Here is a 14,263-nt window from a genome sequence, read left to right as displayed (position 1 = left end):
CACTACAGGGACTGGCCCTGTGTTACTCAGTCATTACACATAGTCCTGTTCTCAAATTCTTCAAAATATGCTAAGCAAGATGAAGTTTATTCAGGTGAAAAGCCAAGCAGATTTTGGTTGTCTCTCACAGTAGTTTGCCCCAATTGTGCAGAAACCATCCAAAAAAGATATCTTTTTTTAAAAAAATAGAGCTCTCAGAGTCTTTCAGCCCCTGTGGTTATGTTGGCTGAGAGATTCTAAAAGCTGGCACTCAAGAAAGAAACCTTTTTAAGTTCTCTATGTACACGGTGAGACTGATGTTAGCCAGTTTATGCATGCTAATGCAATAGCATAATCTGGAAACCATGAATCAATGTAACTGTGTGATACAACCTTTATTATATTATATTATATTATATTATATTATATTATATTATATTATATTATATTATATTATATTATATTATATTATATTATATTATTCTATCCATCCATCCAGTTTACCGACCTTGTAAGGATGGAAACTTTAATAAGATCAAACATCACCATTTAAAATCATTTAAAAGCATATCCCCTGGTTGTTTGGTTGGTTTCATTTCATTTCTATACCACCCCATTAGTGAAATGCACTATTCTGGACTGTTAATAAGCTAAAAACAAACCCTCAAATAAAAAAAATCAAATAAGAATAAAAATAAACATTTGACAATCAAATGCTAAGATGCCAGGGCAATGGTAGAAAAATCATGGGAGATGGCTGTCAAATGCACATCTAATGAGCTCCATCTTTAGCAGCCTCTTAAAGGTAGGCAGGGAAGGGACCAGGCACAGATCAACAATTAGCTGGTCCCAGAGGGAAGACACCACAGCTGAGAAGCCCTGGCTTTTTGTTGATTTCCTGGCCTCCTTTGGCATGGCCACTGCTATCATGTGATTATCATCTTCTTTACATTTATTAATTTGAAACCACAACAGAAACCCTATCCTTAAGCACATTTCAGAGCTTCTGAGCTCCGCTGCATATTTATTTAAACATTTCAAGAAAGAATTTGAAAAAAGTAAGTTACTCACAATCTCTCCAGGGATCTAAGTCCAGTGAAAGAGTTGTTCTTTAACCACAAGATCTTGTTATTACTCAGAATTCTGAAAATTAAGTAAAGGAAAAATGTTTTAACAAAATGTGGTAGCAATTTTACTGATTAAAAACAGGTAATTACAGTGACAGTGCTATAAAACACTCATTATAAATTTGTCTGCTTCACTTGCATTTCCTCTTAAAACAGCAAATAAGATCAAGATGATTATTCATAAACAAAGACATATTTAATACACTTCTGTTTCATAAGCAATTAGTCAAAGAATACATTGTACTTTGATCGATGAAACTCGAGCAGGGGATCCACACCTACATATACGAAGCACACTTTGTGAATGCTTTGTGTTTTACAATGCACGTGAACAATAGAAACAGCTGTCCATTCAGTAAAAAGATATTAGAATTATATTAGAAATCATCCTTACAATGGTTACTGGCATGGTCTGATACTGAATCAAGATTAAATATGATTTTCTTCTAGCTACAGAGGTATTTAAGAAAATGGACACCCTCTCCTCAATATGCATTGTGAATCCTCCTCACCCATGACAAGAAACTGCTTCTTTTCATACTTTAACCTGAGTGTCAAACAAGTGACATACCTTAAACCTCTTGTTTGTGAAGTGATTCTTCTTTAAATAGCTCCAGACTAAAAAAAAAGTAGTGAAAATGGTGACTGCCTTAATGTTGCAGCCAGTTGTCTTGACTAATTCTCATAAACGTGTTGGAGCAAAATGAGTCACATTTTTTGCTGGAATATCTCAACACATTAGACCTTTCTGAATAGGTGTGGCCACTGCGTCAGTAGTTCCAACCTATATAGCCTTGGGTAAGCTGCACAGTCACAGAACACCTCCAGAAGAAAGGACTAGTAAACTGCCTTTGAGTACTTTATACTTAGAAAACCCTCGGAAGAGTCATGATCAGTCAGAATTAACTTGATGGCACATCATCACAATTATTAATTAGCATCTAAATTGGACACATGCATTTTCATGAATGCAAAACCAAACTATTTGTAAAAAATTATATGACTGACCTAGTACTCCATCCCATTCTTAGATGTAGATAATCTATGGAGAAAAAACATCATGCAGCTACTATAAAAATCTATTTGGAAAAAAGAGAATATATACTGTAGGCACATACAATATCCACTGTTCAATACAAAGATCATAAGGCAACCAATTTCGTATGCCATAACATAATACTTGGATTCAAGTATAATCTTGTCTTGCTGTTGAGGAAAAAAAAAGGCAACACCTTTAGACTCAGCACTTTTAGACCAACAGGATGAAGCAAGAGGACTGAGAACAGGTCCTCTAACTTTGACATGCAGTTCACAGATGGCCCCTCTTACCTTGACAGATGCAGCAGCAGCAGCAGCAAATACGCCAATCTAGCCAGCAAGCAATGCCCCTGGCTGGCATGTGCACACATACCGGGGGGGGGGGAGAGGAAGTTTGAATCTCATGTCCCAAAGGTGGAGGTGGGGGGTAAAATTGCTGGTATCAGCCACAGTTCCCTGGATTCCAGCACATGGTAAAGGAAAATCAACCAACAAGCTCTGAGTAGGCTATTGGACTTGTCTGGCTGTAACTGGCATTCTAGGCCCTTCATTGGGGCACTGGCAATCAATGCTGTCCACCAGTGTCTATTTCTGATGCAAGGCCCCATCTATTCTTCTAACAGCAGGCAAAGGCTGTTCTTTTTGTCCTTTCAGCTACTGAATAGACAACTGGAGAAAGGAGCTAATGGGAGATGTGTATGCTTTACTATTTTCTCATGTATATTTGAAGTGTTCTAAATTGTTTTTTTAATGACTGAACATTTAATATTGTCATACATTTAATTTAATTTAGTATTTAATTGCATTTAATACTATAACTCATCATGTTTTTACTCACATCTTCATGTTCATCATTTTATGAACTGCCTTGGGTCCCCGCAACAGGACAAAAGCAAGATGGAAATGAAATGAAACAAGTAAAATAAGATTCCTGAAACTGCTCCTTTGAGCCACCTCACAAATTCAAACCCTCCCATAAACTGGTGAACAGAGTGACAACAACAACATCAGTAATGAAGGCCAGTGCCTTCAGGCAAGTTCAGATGTGGGCAATCTCGCCATCCAGAACTTTGACCAAGAATCAAGCCACAGTTTGCCTCCAGAGCCAAGAATGCCAAACAAGGCCTCTTCAGCAGAAGGGTAGGGAATGCATTAAAAAGAAAGAAAGAAAAGAACAGCAGGTTGTAAGAAATGTGTGAAAGAATGTAACGAGGAGATTTTACACATATTCAATAGCAGGGGTCCCCAACCCCTGGTCCGCAGCACGGTGCCGGGCCATGGCAGGACCGGGCCATGGAGACAGATCTCCCGGCTCTCCCACACGCACTCCACCCATGCACCCCACCTGCATGCATGGCTCGCCATCTGTATGCATGGGTGTCCTTCCACCAGCGAGCACACCCCTCCCCTCCACGCGCGCATGCAAGTGTGCCCCTCCCCTCTGCAAACACACCCCCCCGCTTTGCACAGGCACGTGAGCACACTCCACACACTCATGCATGTGTGCGAGCACACCCCTCCTCTCCACGAGTGTGCTCTGCCCCTTCGTGCATACACATGAGTGCACTCTGCCCCTTTGTGCATGCTTGTGAGCACACTCCACCCACCCGCTCTCCACTCCACCCCACTAGCGTGGGGTTGCCCCACCCCCTGCACACAGATCCCACCCCCCAACCAGTCTGCAACTCAGAAAAGATTTGGGACCACTGTTCTATAGTGTTAATGACTGTTAAGATGGGATGAGGCAAAAACCAGATGTGCATCAAGAACACTTTGTCAGAACAGAATATTGCATATCATATGAGAGATCAGTTATGTTATACAATTAGAAAGAGAATGCATAAAAGGACAGGTTGCAAAATGTTAGACTGAAAACATTTCCCAGAGGAACACAGCAGTCCTTTTAAACCACAATAAAAACCATACTGAAGCCAAAACTATGACTTTGGAGGCGGGGGGGGGGGGATACTTCAGAAGAATTCCTATTTCCCTTTACATCATGAGATCAATGGGGGGAACTCCCAATCAGTCCAACCGAAACCTGTAGCATGTCCAGCATTTCTTAGCAATGTGGTTGGTTCCTTACAGAATTTGGAGTTCCATCAACGAGCAACTTCAAAATTATAGAAAGTACAAAATTTCAACAGAAGTACATACCAAACATTAAGGCAATAAATTAAAAGCATATAGAGACAAGATTAGGTTATCTTCCACCTCATACTCATTTCAGTAACCAGAATTATTCCAAAATCTTTGGCTACCAATTAAAAGCAATTGCTTATAGCTACTAATCTACTCCCCGAAATTCAAAAATTGATTCCGCAGCATGTCATCTCACCTGTAAATTTTTAAGACTTGACATCTAGTTTTTAGATTTAGGTCCGATCCTTCCAACTGCAATACTAAGAAGCAGGTATTTCAGTCTGTTATTTTTCTCATTTAGAATAAGTAGGACAAGTGGTGGCGGCGGCAGCAGCAGTAGTAGATTCTATGAAGCTAATTCAGACTTAAGACAATGGTTTCCAAGCTTTCTAGTCATGGAATACACAGAAATGGTTTCTCGTTCCTTTCTTCTGGCGGTGCTCTAGGATTGTACAGCTTGCCCAAGGATGCACAGGCTGGTTCTTCTCCTGAGAGGCATAGCAGAGAATGGAACTCTCACCCTCTGCCCAACTCACTGAGCTACACAGCCAGCAGTGAGCAGGATAGCTCAACATAAAAAGTTCTCAAATTTACCTTCCAGTTTCCTTCTTCTAACTGAAGAACTATCACTAACCTAGACCAGAATGGGCAGGCTTGATAGGTGCTATGTATTTTCCACATCCCCAGAACCTCAACAAATTACATCTGCCAATTATTCAACACTCCAACATCACTGATATGTGGAGGGGGGGAAAACACAGCATCTTAACTGTACCCACAAAACCTTCAAAGAGGTGACTAACCATTAAATGGAGATGTGCAAATAGCATTCCATTTAATAAAGACAGATAGATTCCTTTTCAAAATACTGAAAATTATTCACATTGATTTGTACACTGGATGGCAATACTGAGAGATTAAATTTAGCAGAACACTCTTGGGGTGGGCAGTCTTCAGGGCTGAGGGATATGCTTTGTTGTTTGTTTATGAGATCCAGAAACTACAGCCAGATGCAAACTATTGGCTCAGGCAGGCAAACATATGCTAAACATTAAAGAATAGGTTGACTTTCAGCATAGGCTCATCCCAAGAATTCCTCATCATCCATCTTGCAAATCCACTTCTGATTTTCCATAACCATCATTTTACAGTGGTCTAATCAGGGGTGGGGGATGCTTCTCAGCTGTTACTGTTAGATAACTCAGAAGTAAAAACATACAGGGGGTTAATGTATTCTCAAAGGCTTCTTTACGGCTGGGATCTGATGGTTGTTGTGGGTTTTTCGGACTCCTTGGCCATGTTCTGAAGGTTGTTCTTCCTGATGTTTCACCAGTCTCCATGGCCGGTATTTTCAGAGGACAGGAGTCAGAACTTTGTCTGTGCTCTGGTGCAGTTTGTTTGGATAGTTGAGTATTTATAACTGTAGGATCAGCTTTTGTCCTTTTCAGGAGATGGGTGATTGTGGTGATCAGCTTGTTTTTTGTTGTGGGTGTATTGTTGTGATAAGAGGGAGAGATTATCTGTCACTGTGATTGACGGGTGTCGTCAGCTGGTCTTCTGTGTACAATGATCACAGAGACTGGCCAACATTAGGAAGAACACGGCCAAAGAACCCGAAAAACCCACAACAACCATGCAGGGGTTAATGGGGGGGATGTACAGCTGGATTGTTCATTCTGTCTTTCCCCTGTGTGAATGATTTCTACATTTCTTTCTGTTCACGCCAGGTAAGCCAAATCACCCACAGATTAAAATCTCTAGCACCTCGAGCAAAAGTATTATCAGCTTGCATTGCCATATGACACAGAGGAGAAATCACTATGTGACACAGCTGAGTGGCCAGTCTTGGTAGTGTTTTTATACAGGCCGTTGTGCATCTAGAGCAAGGATAAACAAAATCCACAACACAAGGCAGTAGCAAACCCTGCAAAGGCAAAACACTGTAGCCATCTCTAAACTTCATTCGGGATTGCATTTTTTCTATGGGGAAATACACAGCATATAAATAGCATAACTAAACACTTAAATAATTTTTGTTCCCTCTCTAGTCACTGAATTTTTTTTGTCTTACTGCTCCTATACAGCAGCAGATGTATATGTACCACTAGGAGCCATTTTATATAATGCACAGGAAAAAACAAAACAAAACAAAACAAAAAGAATGTCTTTCTCACAAAGTGTACACACAGAGGAAGGTATAAATCAATCAGAAGGCCCTGAGAAGGTGTTTGTACAGCATCTTTGTCTCATTCAAGCTTTACAATTTTTAGTAAATATCTCCCATTATTATCTATGACTAGACTGACCCTTAAGATGGTTGACTTGATCATCCTGAGCTGTTATCCTCAAAAATATAATAATAAAAGTTGCTTCTCTACAAAAAGTGTTGAAGAATTTATAATGCAACTCTAAGATGTCTGGGGGATACATCCGTGTCTACATTCAAGGGAGTAGGAGAAGACATGTACTCCAGTGCCCCGACCCCATTTCCCCCCTAAAAATCATGGGAAGACCCCAGCTTGTGGCCACAAGGAACAATTTTGCCATGGGGGGGGGCTGCTCTTGAGCTGCTCTAAATAAGTTCTAGGAGTTTTTTTGGAGGGAGAGCTCCCACCGTCAGCCAAAACAAAACAAAATGCTCCCCATGCTCCCAAAATGAGCAAAAACATAATGCAATATTTTTATAAATTAGAGATGTGGGACCTGACAGGAACAGGGGTGCCTCAGGCATCTTTGGGCTGCTGAGGACAGCATCAAAGCAGAGGGTTGCACGTTGCCCACCCCTGCTATAACAGCTACAAAGCAGACATGGAAGCATAAAGCATTTATGAGTTCACACTCTAGCGTCTGACACAAACAGGGTCTTTCAGCCAAGTCAGAGATTAAAAGCTTCCTTTCATGCTCCACAATCAATACGACATGAAACAAGATCATGGGTGCTCAACTTGCTAATCACTCAGCTGGAAGACTGTTAATGTCTAATAAGACTCTGGCAAGTTAACCTAATTGTTATCTAGAAAGGGTAGCATGTGAGACACTGACCGTATCCATGTGGAGGCCAGAGGTGCTAGCAGAGGATCCAAGAGCACCCTGTTAGCATGCCAGAAGAACTGTAATGAACAACCAGTCTTTGCTTGCAAACTAAGTAGATGTACGTGATCAATACCGTAATCAAAACTGCTATAACATATTGAATTTAACTGATATAAATACATTTGCACTTTGTTTGTAAAGACACAATAAGCAGGGTCTTTATCCTCAAATTATTTCAGACCAAAAAATGTTTTGAAGTCCCCTACTTACAGTCCACTGGAAAATACACTTGAGGGAGGGTTTGGGATAATGTACAGCTTCGTCATCTGTATTCTGCAGAGCAGCAACATTTTTGAAACTGAGCGATCCTGATCTCCTAGTAACTGTAGCCGGAGTTCCCTTAAGGAATGGATTGACATCACATGCACAGCACCACACAGGCACTTAGATATGGTTTCTGACATCATTACTGAGAGATCAGCAAAAGCCAGAATGTTAATCTTAAATTAAGTTGGTATGGGAAGAGGTAAAAAGACGTTAATTGTTGAGGCAATTCTATCTTCCTAGCAAAATTTCCCTTCTTGTCCTGTATCAGTCCTTGGGTGTATCAAAGTCTCTTTCTTAGATGTATGGAAATGTTCATGACACTCAACCCCCTTCTCTGATTGTGCTGCTTTAAATATTACATAAATCCAATGCCTATATTTGCATAATTTTGTTTCGATGTCAGAACTCACAGAAGAGGATCATAGCAAATTTATTTACTTTTACATCATCATCATTACTGATGGAACTATGTATTTGTTATGTGTCTTTCCTCTGATTATTATGTAGTATTTCCTCCACCCGATCTGATCTTCACTCTGCAAGGGACTGAGGTCTCAAAAATATAGAATCATAGAATCATAGAAAAGTAAAGTTGGAAGGGGCCTGCAAGGCCATCAAGTCCAATCTGCTCAACGGAGGATCCCATATACAGTGGTGCCTTGCTTGACGACGTTAATTCGTTCCAGAGAAATCGCTGCAGAGTGAAAACGTTATCAAGTGAAATAAAAAAGCCCATTGAAACGCACTGAAGACTGTTCAATGCATTCCAATGGGATGAATACCTGTTCGTCCTCCATAAGGCGGCCATTTTCAGTGCCTGTAAAGCAAGGAATCCATCCTAGAAAACAGCGGGGGGCCATTTTGTGCAGCCGGCAGCTATTTTGAAAACCCGACAATCAGCTGTTTTGATCTTCGTAATGCGAAGAATCGGTTCCCGAAGCAGGGAACCAATCATCGCAAAGCAAAAAATAACCCATTTTGCGATCGCAATTGCGATTGCAAAAAACATGGTCGTGAAGTGGATTCGTTGTTATACAGGTTAATCATTAAGCGGGGCACGACTGTAATTGGAAGCAGATCTACCAGACACAATTGGAGAAAAGAAGGGTAGTATATATAATATTATTAATCTTGGACTGCAGAGCTGGTAGGGGCCTACAGATCATTGAGTCCAGCCCCCATCAAGGAGGCACAGTGCGGAATTGAACTCTCAGCCTCTGCCTAAGCCACTGAGCTATATAGCAATGCTAGAAAGACTGGGTGGCAAATACAGTTTGGATTATTGGAACAGTGGCTATAGTGAAACACCAGTTTCACTGAAATACATTACATTTGTAACATGTTTGAAATATTTGTATTCTTGCTTTTCACCAGCTTCTCTGAGTGCACTGGCTTGGTGGAGGCAAAGATGAAAGAAAATAAATAACAGTGGTGATGATAATATGATGATAGTAATAACAGTAAAGAAAAAGGTCTGATACATTGACAACGAGGCTACAAAGTAAATTTTTCAATGAAAGCAAAAGCTCAGCTACATGACAGATGTCTGACCAGAAGTTAAACTCTTCAAATTAAGATGAATTTGTTGATCCTGGCACATTTTTCCTTACAAAAGCAGCTGAAAGTTATTTTAAAAAAAAAAGGCCTTGGTAACTGAAATACACGGATTTCTATAGCCATTTTTTCACATAATGGGATCAGCTTCCTGTTTCTGAAAAAAAAAAATTGCCAGTGAATGAGAGTGACAAAACAATGGTGTCAGCGAATTTTTGGTGCAGAAATCTTTTAGGTCTAACTGCTCTTGGGAATTCCAGTTTACTGTTCCAATAATTATAATGAGGATGCCACATAAAAGTGGATCATGTTTTTCTTAAACACACTTAAGTACTTAAACCTGACTGAGAACAATATGGATAGAGATACTTAAATAAATTATTTGGATTTAGTAACTTCAATGACAGGGTTGAAAGTTCTGACAGCTGCAAAATCACAATAAAAATTTAAAGGACCCACAATGCTTTAAAATAAATAGGATTTTATATCAATATTTCAGATATCCAAGGTAATCAGACTTTTATTTTAAATTGATCTCCTTTCATGGTAAGATAGTTTTCTTCCCCTTCTTCCTTTTTCTCCTCTCTCCTTTTCTTCTCCCAGTCCAAGTTGGTGGAGGGCTTGCTTCTACCATGACAGTAAGATTTTTTTAAAAAGGTAAAGTCCATTTTGCTGACTCTTTATATCTATCTCTTTTCTGTGTAGTTGTTTAGGTCCATGGAGATTTTCCTTAAATGAGCAAATATTTTAACTTACTCAGAGTCCCTACTTAAGATATTTCCAATATCCTTTTGCACTGTCTCTCTGCTTAGGGTGTTCCCAGCTGTTTGCCAAGATGGCTTCCTCCTCAGTCCATGTACTCAGCTGCCGTTTCAGAGGGGAAACTAGCTATCGCCGATTCCTCTCCCCCTTTTGTCATCTCTGCTGCTTCAGATACCGCTTCTCCTAGAAGTTTGGGGGTCCTGGTCAGTTTCAGGACCTTGCCTGAAACCCAACCAGTTCTCACCATGACAAAAACTGGCCTCCATTTCATCCTTTAAAAATTACTGGCAGTTTCTCACTCATTTCCAGGGCAGTTGCAATAAAAGCTGTAAACTGTATTTGTAGAGTTCAGAACACAAACCTCCTCAAATCACAGTTTCCAGATTGATTTGTTATGAGCTGAATCCAAGCATTTTTAAAGTTCCTACAGGATCACCATTATCTTAGTGTTTCTGCTTTTCTGTTGCCTCATTTACCCCAGCTGTTCCTCCTTTCTATCAAATGTACCTGCAACAAGGGATACTGTTCTCACCTTCATTGTGTACAAGCAGAAGCAACCATCTAGGTGACAAGATGCAAAGTACAGGAGCAGCCTGTGCTCAAAGTTTCAGACTTCATACCACAGAGACAGAATGAAATTTGTTATCGCTACCTGCTTTGAGCACAGGCTGCCAGTGGTGTGGCTACCCCTGAATACTATGGAATCCAGGTACTATGGAATGCAGCTGCCCTGATTTAATAGGCCCATGGGGATACGTATACTGAATGCCTGTTTCCTTCCCACTTCCAGATGCTGATGCTTACTGATAAATCATTAAACAGCTTAAGACCCAAATGGCTGAACGATCACTTCTCCTTTATCAGCCTGCCCATATACCAAGATTTTCAGGGGAAGGCTCTTGTCCAACCACCCTTGTTGAGAGGATCAAGTTATTTGACAACTACAAAAAGAACTGCTGCTCCTGTCGATATCTATTATGCCTTTGCAGCAGTTGATCCTCATGTTTCAGGTGAATGGCATCCTGGGCTACGGTTAACAGACATCTGTAATTTCTCTGATTTCTTCCCCACGATTTTATATGACAAAATCCCAAATTTTAAAGGCTTAAACCTTTTTGTATACATTGTATTGTGTTGTTAGCATGTGATGTTGTCTGATATTGTATTGTTATGTTCGGATAATGTTGATGGTATTTGCCAAATTTGCACACCAAAGAATGAAGGGCAGTTTGAAAATATCTGTAATAAATACATTATTTATTTATTTATCAATCGATGTATCGATCCATCCATCAATCTATCAAAGGGCAGAGTTTCGATAACAACAACAACCTATCAGGCAAGTGAACCTGTTACAGCTCAGGAGCTGTTTCTAACGGAACATTTGCTGGCTACAATACTTCTTCAAAATACTAAAATGTTATTTAAATGTGAACAGTGTTCTACAATGATAACACTGTGATACAAGAAGACTGATTTGCAGAAAAGTTGCAGCCTCCACTATATTGCTAAAAGAGAGGTGACTAAGACATTAAAAAATAATCTTTAATCAACATTATTGTATAGCAGTGCTATAGGTTTCTTGCGGTCAAAGCACCCCTCACAGACCACGAGCTGCCCCATAGCACTTTCATTTGAGTGGTATTTTACTATTTCGTTGGTTAATTACCTATGGAGTATGAAATGATAATTCTGTGTCATCAAGTCAATTCTGACTTATGGTGACCCTTTTCAGGGTTTTCTAGGTAGATGCTACTCAGAAATGGTTTACCTTTCCCTTCTTCTGGGGTGCCCAAGGACTGTGCAGCTTTCCCAAGGCCACATAGGCTGGTTCTTTGTGTAAGAGGCACAGGGAGGAATCGAACTCCCAACCTCTGGCTCTACAGCCAAATACCTAAATCACTGAGCTGACAGGAAGACTATCAGGGAGCTATAGCCAAGTAGTGGTTCAGCTTTTCCGAAGTTTTTTTTTAAGTAAAAAAGCCCTTGACACATCACTGTAGTAAACTGAAAATCCCATCCACTCAAAAGTAAAAGGATCTAAATCTATACTTACAGAAATAATTGCCACAATAGTTTTATGCAGCGTTCCTGGGGCAAAGCTTTGGCAAAAAGGCAGGATCATTAAGAGTCTCTAAATGGGGTTTCACTCCTCCAATTATCATGTCACAGATGAGCAGAGAACAGTAGGATTAACATACTAGAAAAATATGTAACAATATATCAAGTGTGGAAAATCAACTACAGAGCCACTTATAGTACATGGGCAAGGAGCACCGCCTATCTAGTAGCAGCCCCAGATTCCAGTTATGTGGCATAAACTCTCTGGCTCAGACAATTTTCTCCAAGTCTTCTTTATCTGTCTATCCAAGCAAATGAATAAACAGATTTCCCTAGCAGCTAAAGACCCATAAATTTATTATGGCCAGAATATCCCAGGACCCACTTGTAGAGAGTTAAATTGCTTAAGTTTTAATAGCTGCATGAATACCCTTGCAGCTGTACCTCTCATTTCTGATTTGAGGAAAAATTAGGTGGAAGCATCTTTGCAACACTTAACCCAATTCTGCTGCTACCGATCTTGCTTTCATTTCACAAAGAAGGGGGGGGGGGGAAATGTTCAACACACTATTCTGTTTTCTGCCAAACCTAATGTTCTGCTGTTCGAATACTAACAACAACACTTCTTAAAACTCTGCAGACAGAGGCAGCAGTTATACTACAAATTGTTTGGGGAGCAAAGTAGCAAAATGGGAGATAGCTTCAAGTACAGAACATCAAACTGACTAACTACATGACTGTTGCATTTAATTTAACTTCTACATAGCTCTGAACTTATAAATTTATCCACTGAGGATAGCTCACTTTTTATGTGCTAAAATTGTTTCCTAGGCTACACTTCCTACTCCAAATGTGAACATGAAAATATGTTTGTACATATGCATGAACATAACATCTTTTAAATCTTACATATTCCTGGAGATGCTGGACCAAACTGGATATATAAAAGGGATGTACAGGTGTATCTACCAACCACAATTAATGTGTTTGTTGTTTAAAAGAATTGGTGTATATACTGCAAATGCTATCAAATGAAAAATGTGTACTTGCCTAGATTCCCAGAACAGCCAATTTCCCCAGGAAACATATGCTTCATATGGAACACAGCCATTCCATTACAAACACAGAATGGGTTTTACAATAAGGGTCAACTCTGTGGTATCAACCATTGCCATTTGTTTCATACAAATCTCTTATATTGCATGGAAGTGTACACGGAGATCATGATCAGTACAAATCAATTATACAACATCTTAAAGCCAGTCTGGTCTCCATGATCACCAATTGTGATCACCGAACTATCTTAAATGTTAAATTATACAAGGGGGGTAATACCAGAGCTTTGAACGTTAGGTGTTAGTATCTTTAAATTGGCATTTTAAGCATACTAGTTTAAACTTTAGTTTAATGCATTCTGTGTAAATATACATCTCAATGATACTTTGTATTTAAAGGGGGAAAATACCTATACATTTCCTTAGAAATTACGTTTATAACAGATGGTTTAAACTTGGAATATAAGTGAAATTAAATCATGGCACTCTGAAACATCAATTAAACTAAGCACCAATCTACATTATTCCTCGGGGCGTCTGTGAATTATTGTTCTAAGATCATCAGGAGACTGAAACTCAGGAAGTACTGATACATAAAAAGCTAGTTGTGCGCTCCTCGTACATGTCTTTGGCGTAGCACTAGAAAAAGTATTGCCGAAGAGTAAAAGCCTCACTAATTGGTGCCTTACAGAGCTGCTGGCATATCTGATCCTAAGCAGCTGCTGAAATTACAGTGGCACCAATCCTATTTCACTGCATTGGGCAGAAATGAAAAAAAAAGACCCTGTTTTTTAATCAGCTGTGAACCCCACCTGAAACATAATGTTATTAGAGCAAAACCACAATCTAGCTGCTTCTGTGGATGATGAAGCTGGAGTGGTTTGTAGGGTCCTTCCTCTAAAGTTCTCTATAGGCAGGAACAGAAGACCCACTGCTGTTGAAAGCCTAGTTGAACTACTCATCCCATGGTTACTGACAAATTTGCATGTCTGAATGAAACACAAAAAAATAAAGACAGACTAATGAACATTAAAAGGAAAAATAACAAAGGGTGCAATCAGACAATGATAAAGGATCACATCTGATCATGCTGGAGTCACTTAGCTAGTAGTGATCTCCCTTATAGAACCCTTCCACACATAAAGGAATCGCTCTAACCTAGCTCCAAAAAGGAGCAACCCCTAG

At 39.7% G+C, this 14,263-nt stretch overlaps 1 protein-coding gene across 3 annotated transcripts in view; it reads right to left on the bottom strand.

Annotated features, from left to right (window-relative positions):
• ADGRA1 (adhesion G protein-coupled receptor A1) overlaps positions 1 to 14,263 on the bottom strand; it is a 453,957-nt gene that overhangs the window by 380,548 nt on the left and 59,146 nt on the right. For all 3 annotated transcript variants that reach the window (XM_078391268.1, XM_020795002.3, XM_020795003.3), the window contains exon 2: positions 1,051 to 1,122. In XM_078391268.1, the coding sequence (XP_078247394.1) occupies positions 1,051 to 1,122 (72 nt within the window). The remainder of the gene's footprint in view (positions 1 to 1,050; positions 1,123 to 14,263) is intronic.

Source organism: Pogona vitticeps, chromosome 3, assembly GCF_051106095.1.
Source record: "Pogona vitticeps strain Pit_001003342236 chromosome 3, PviZW2.1, whole genome shotgun sequence".
In the NCBI taxonomy this organism is placed as follows: Eukaryota; Metazoa; Chordata; class Lepidosauria; order Squamata; family Agamidae; genus Pogona; species Pogona vitticeps.
Note: the sequence above shows the minus strand (reverse complement) of the source record. Positions and strands in the feature narration are given on the sequence as shown.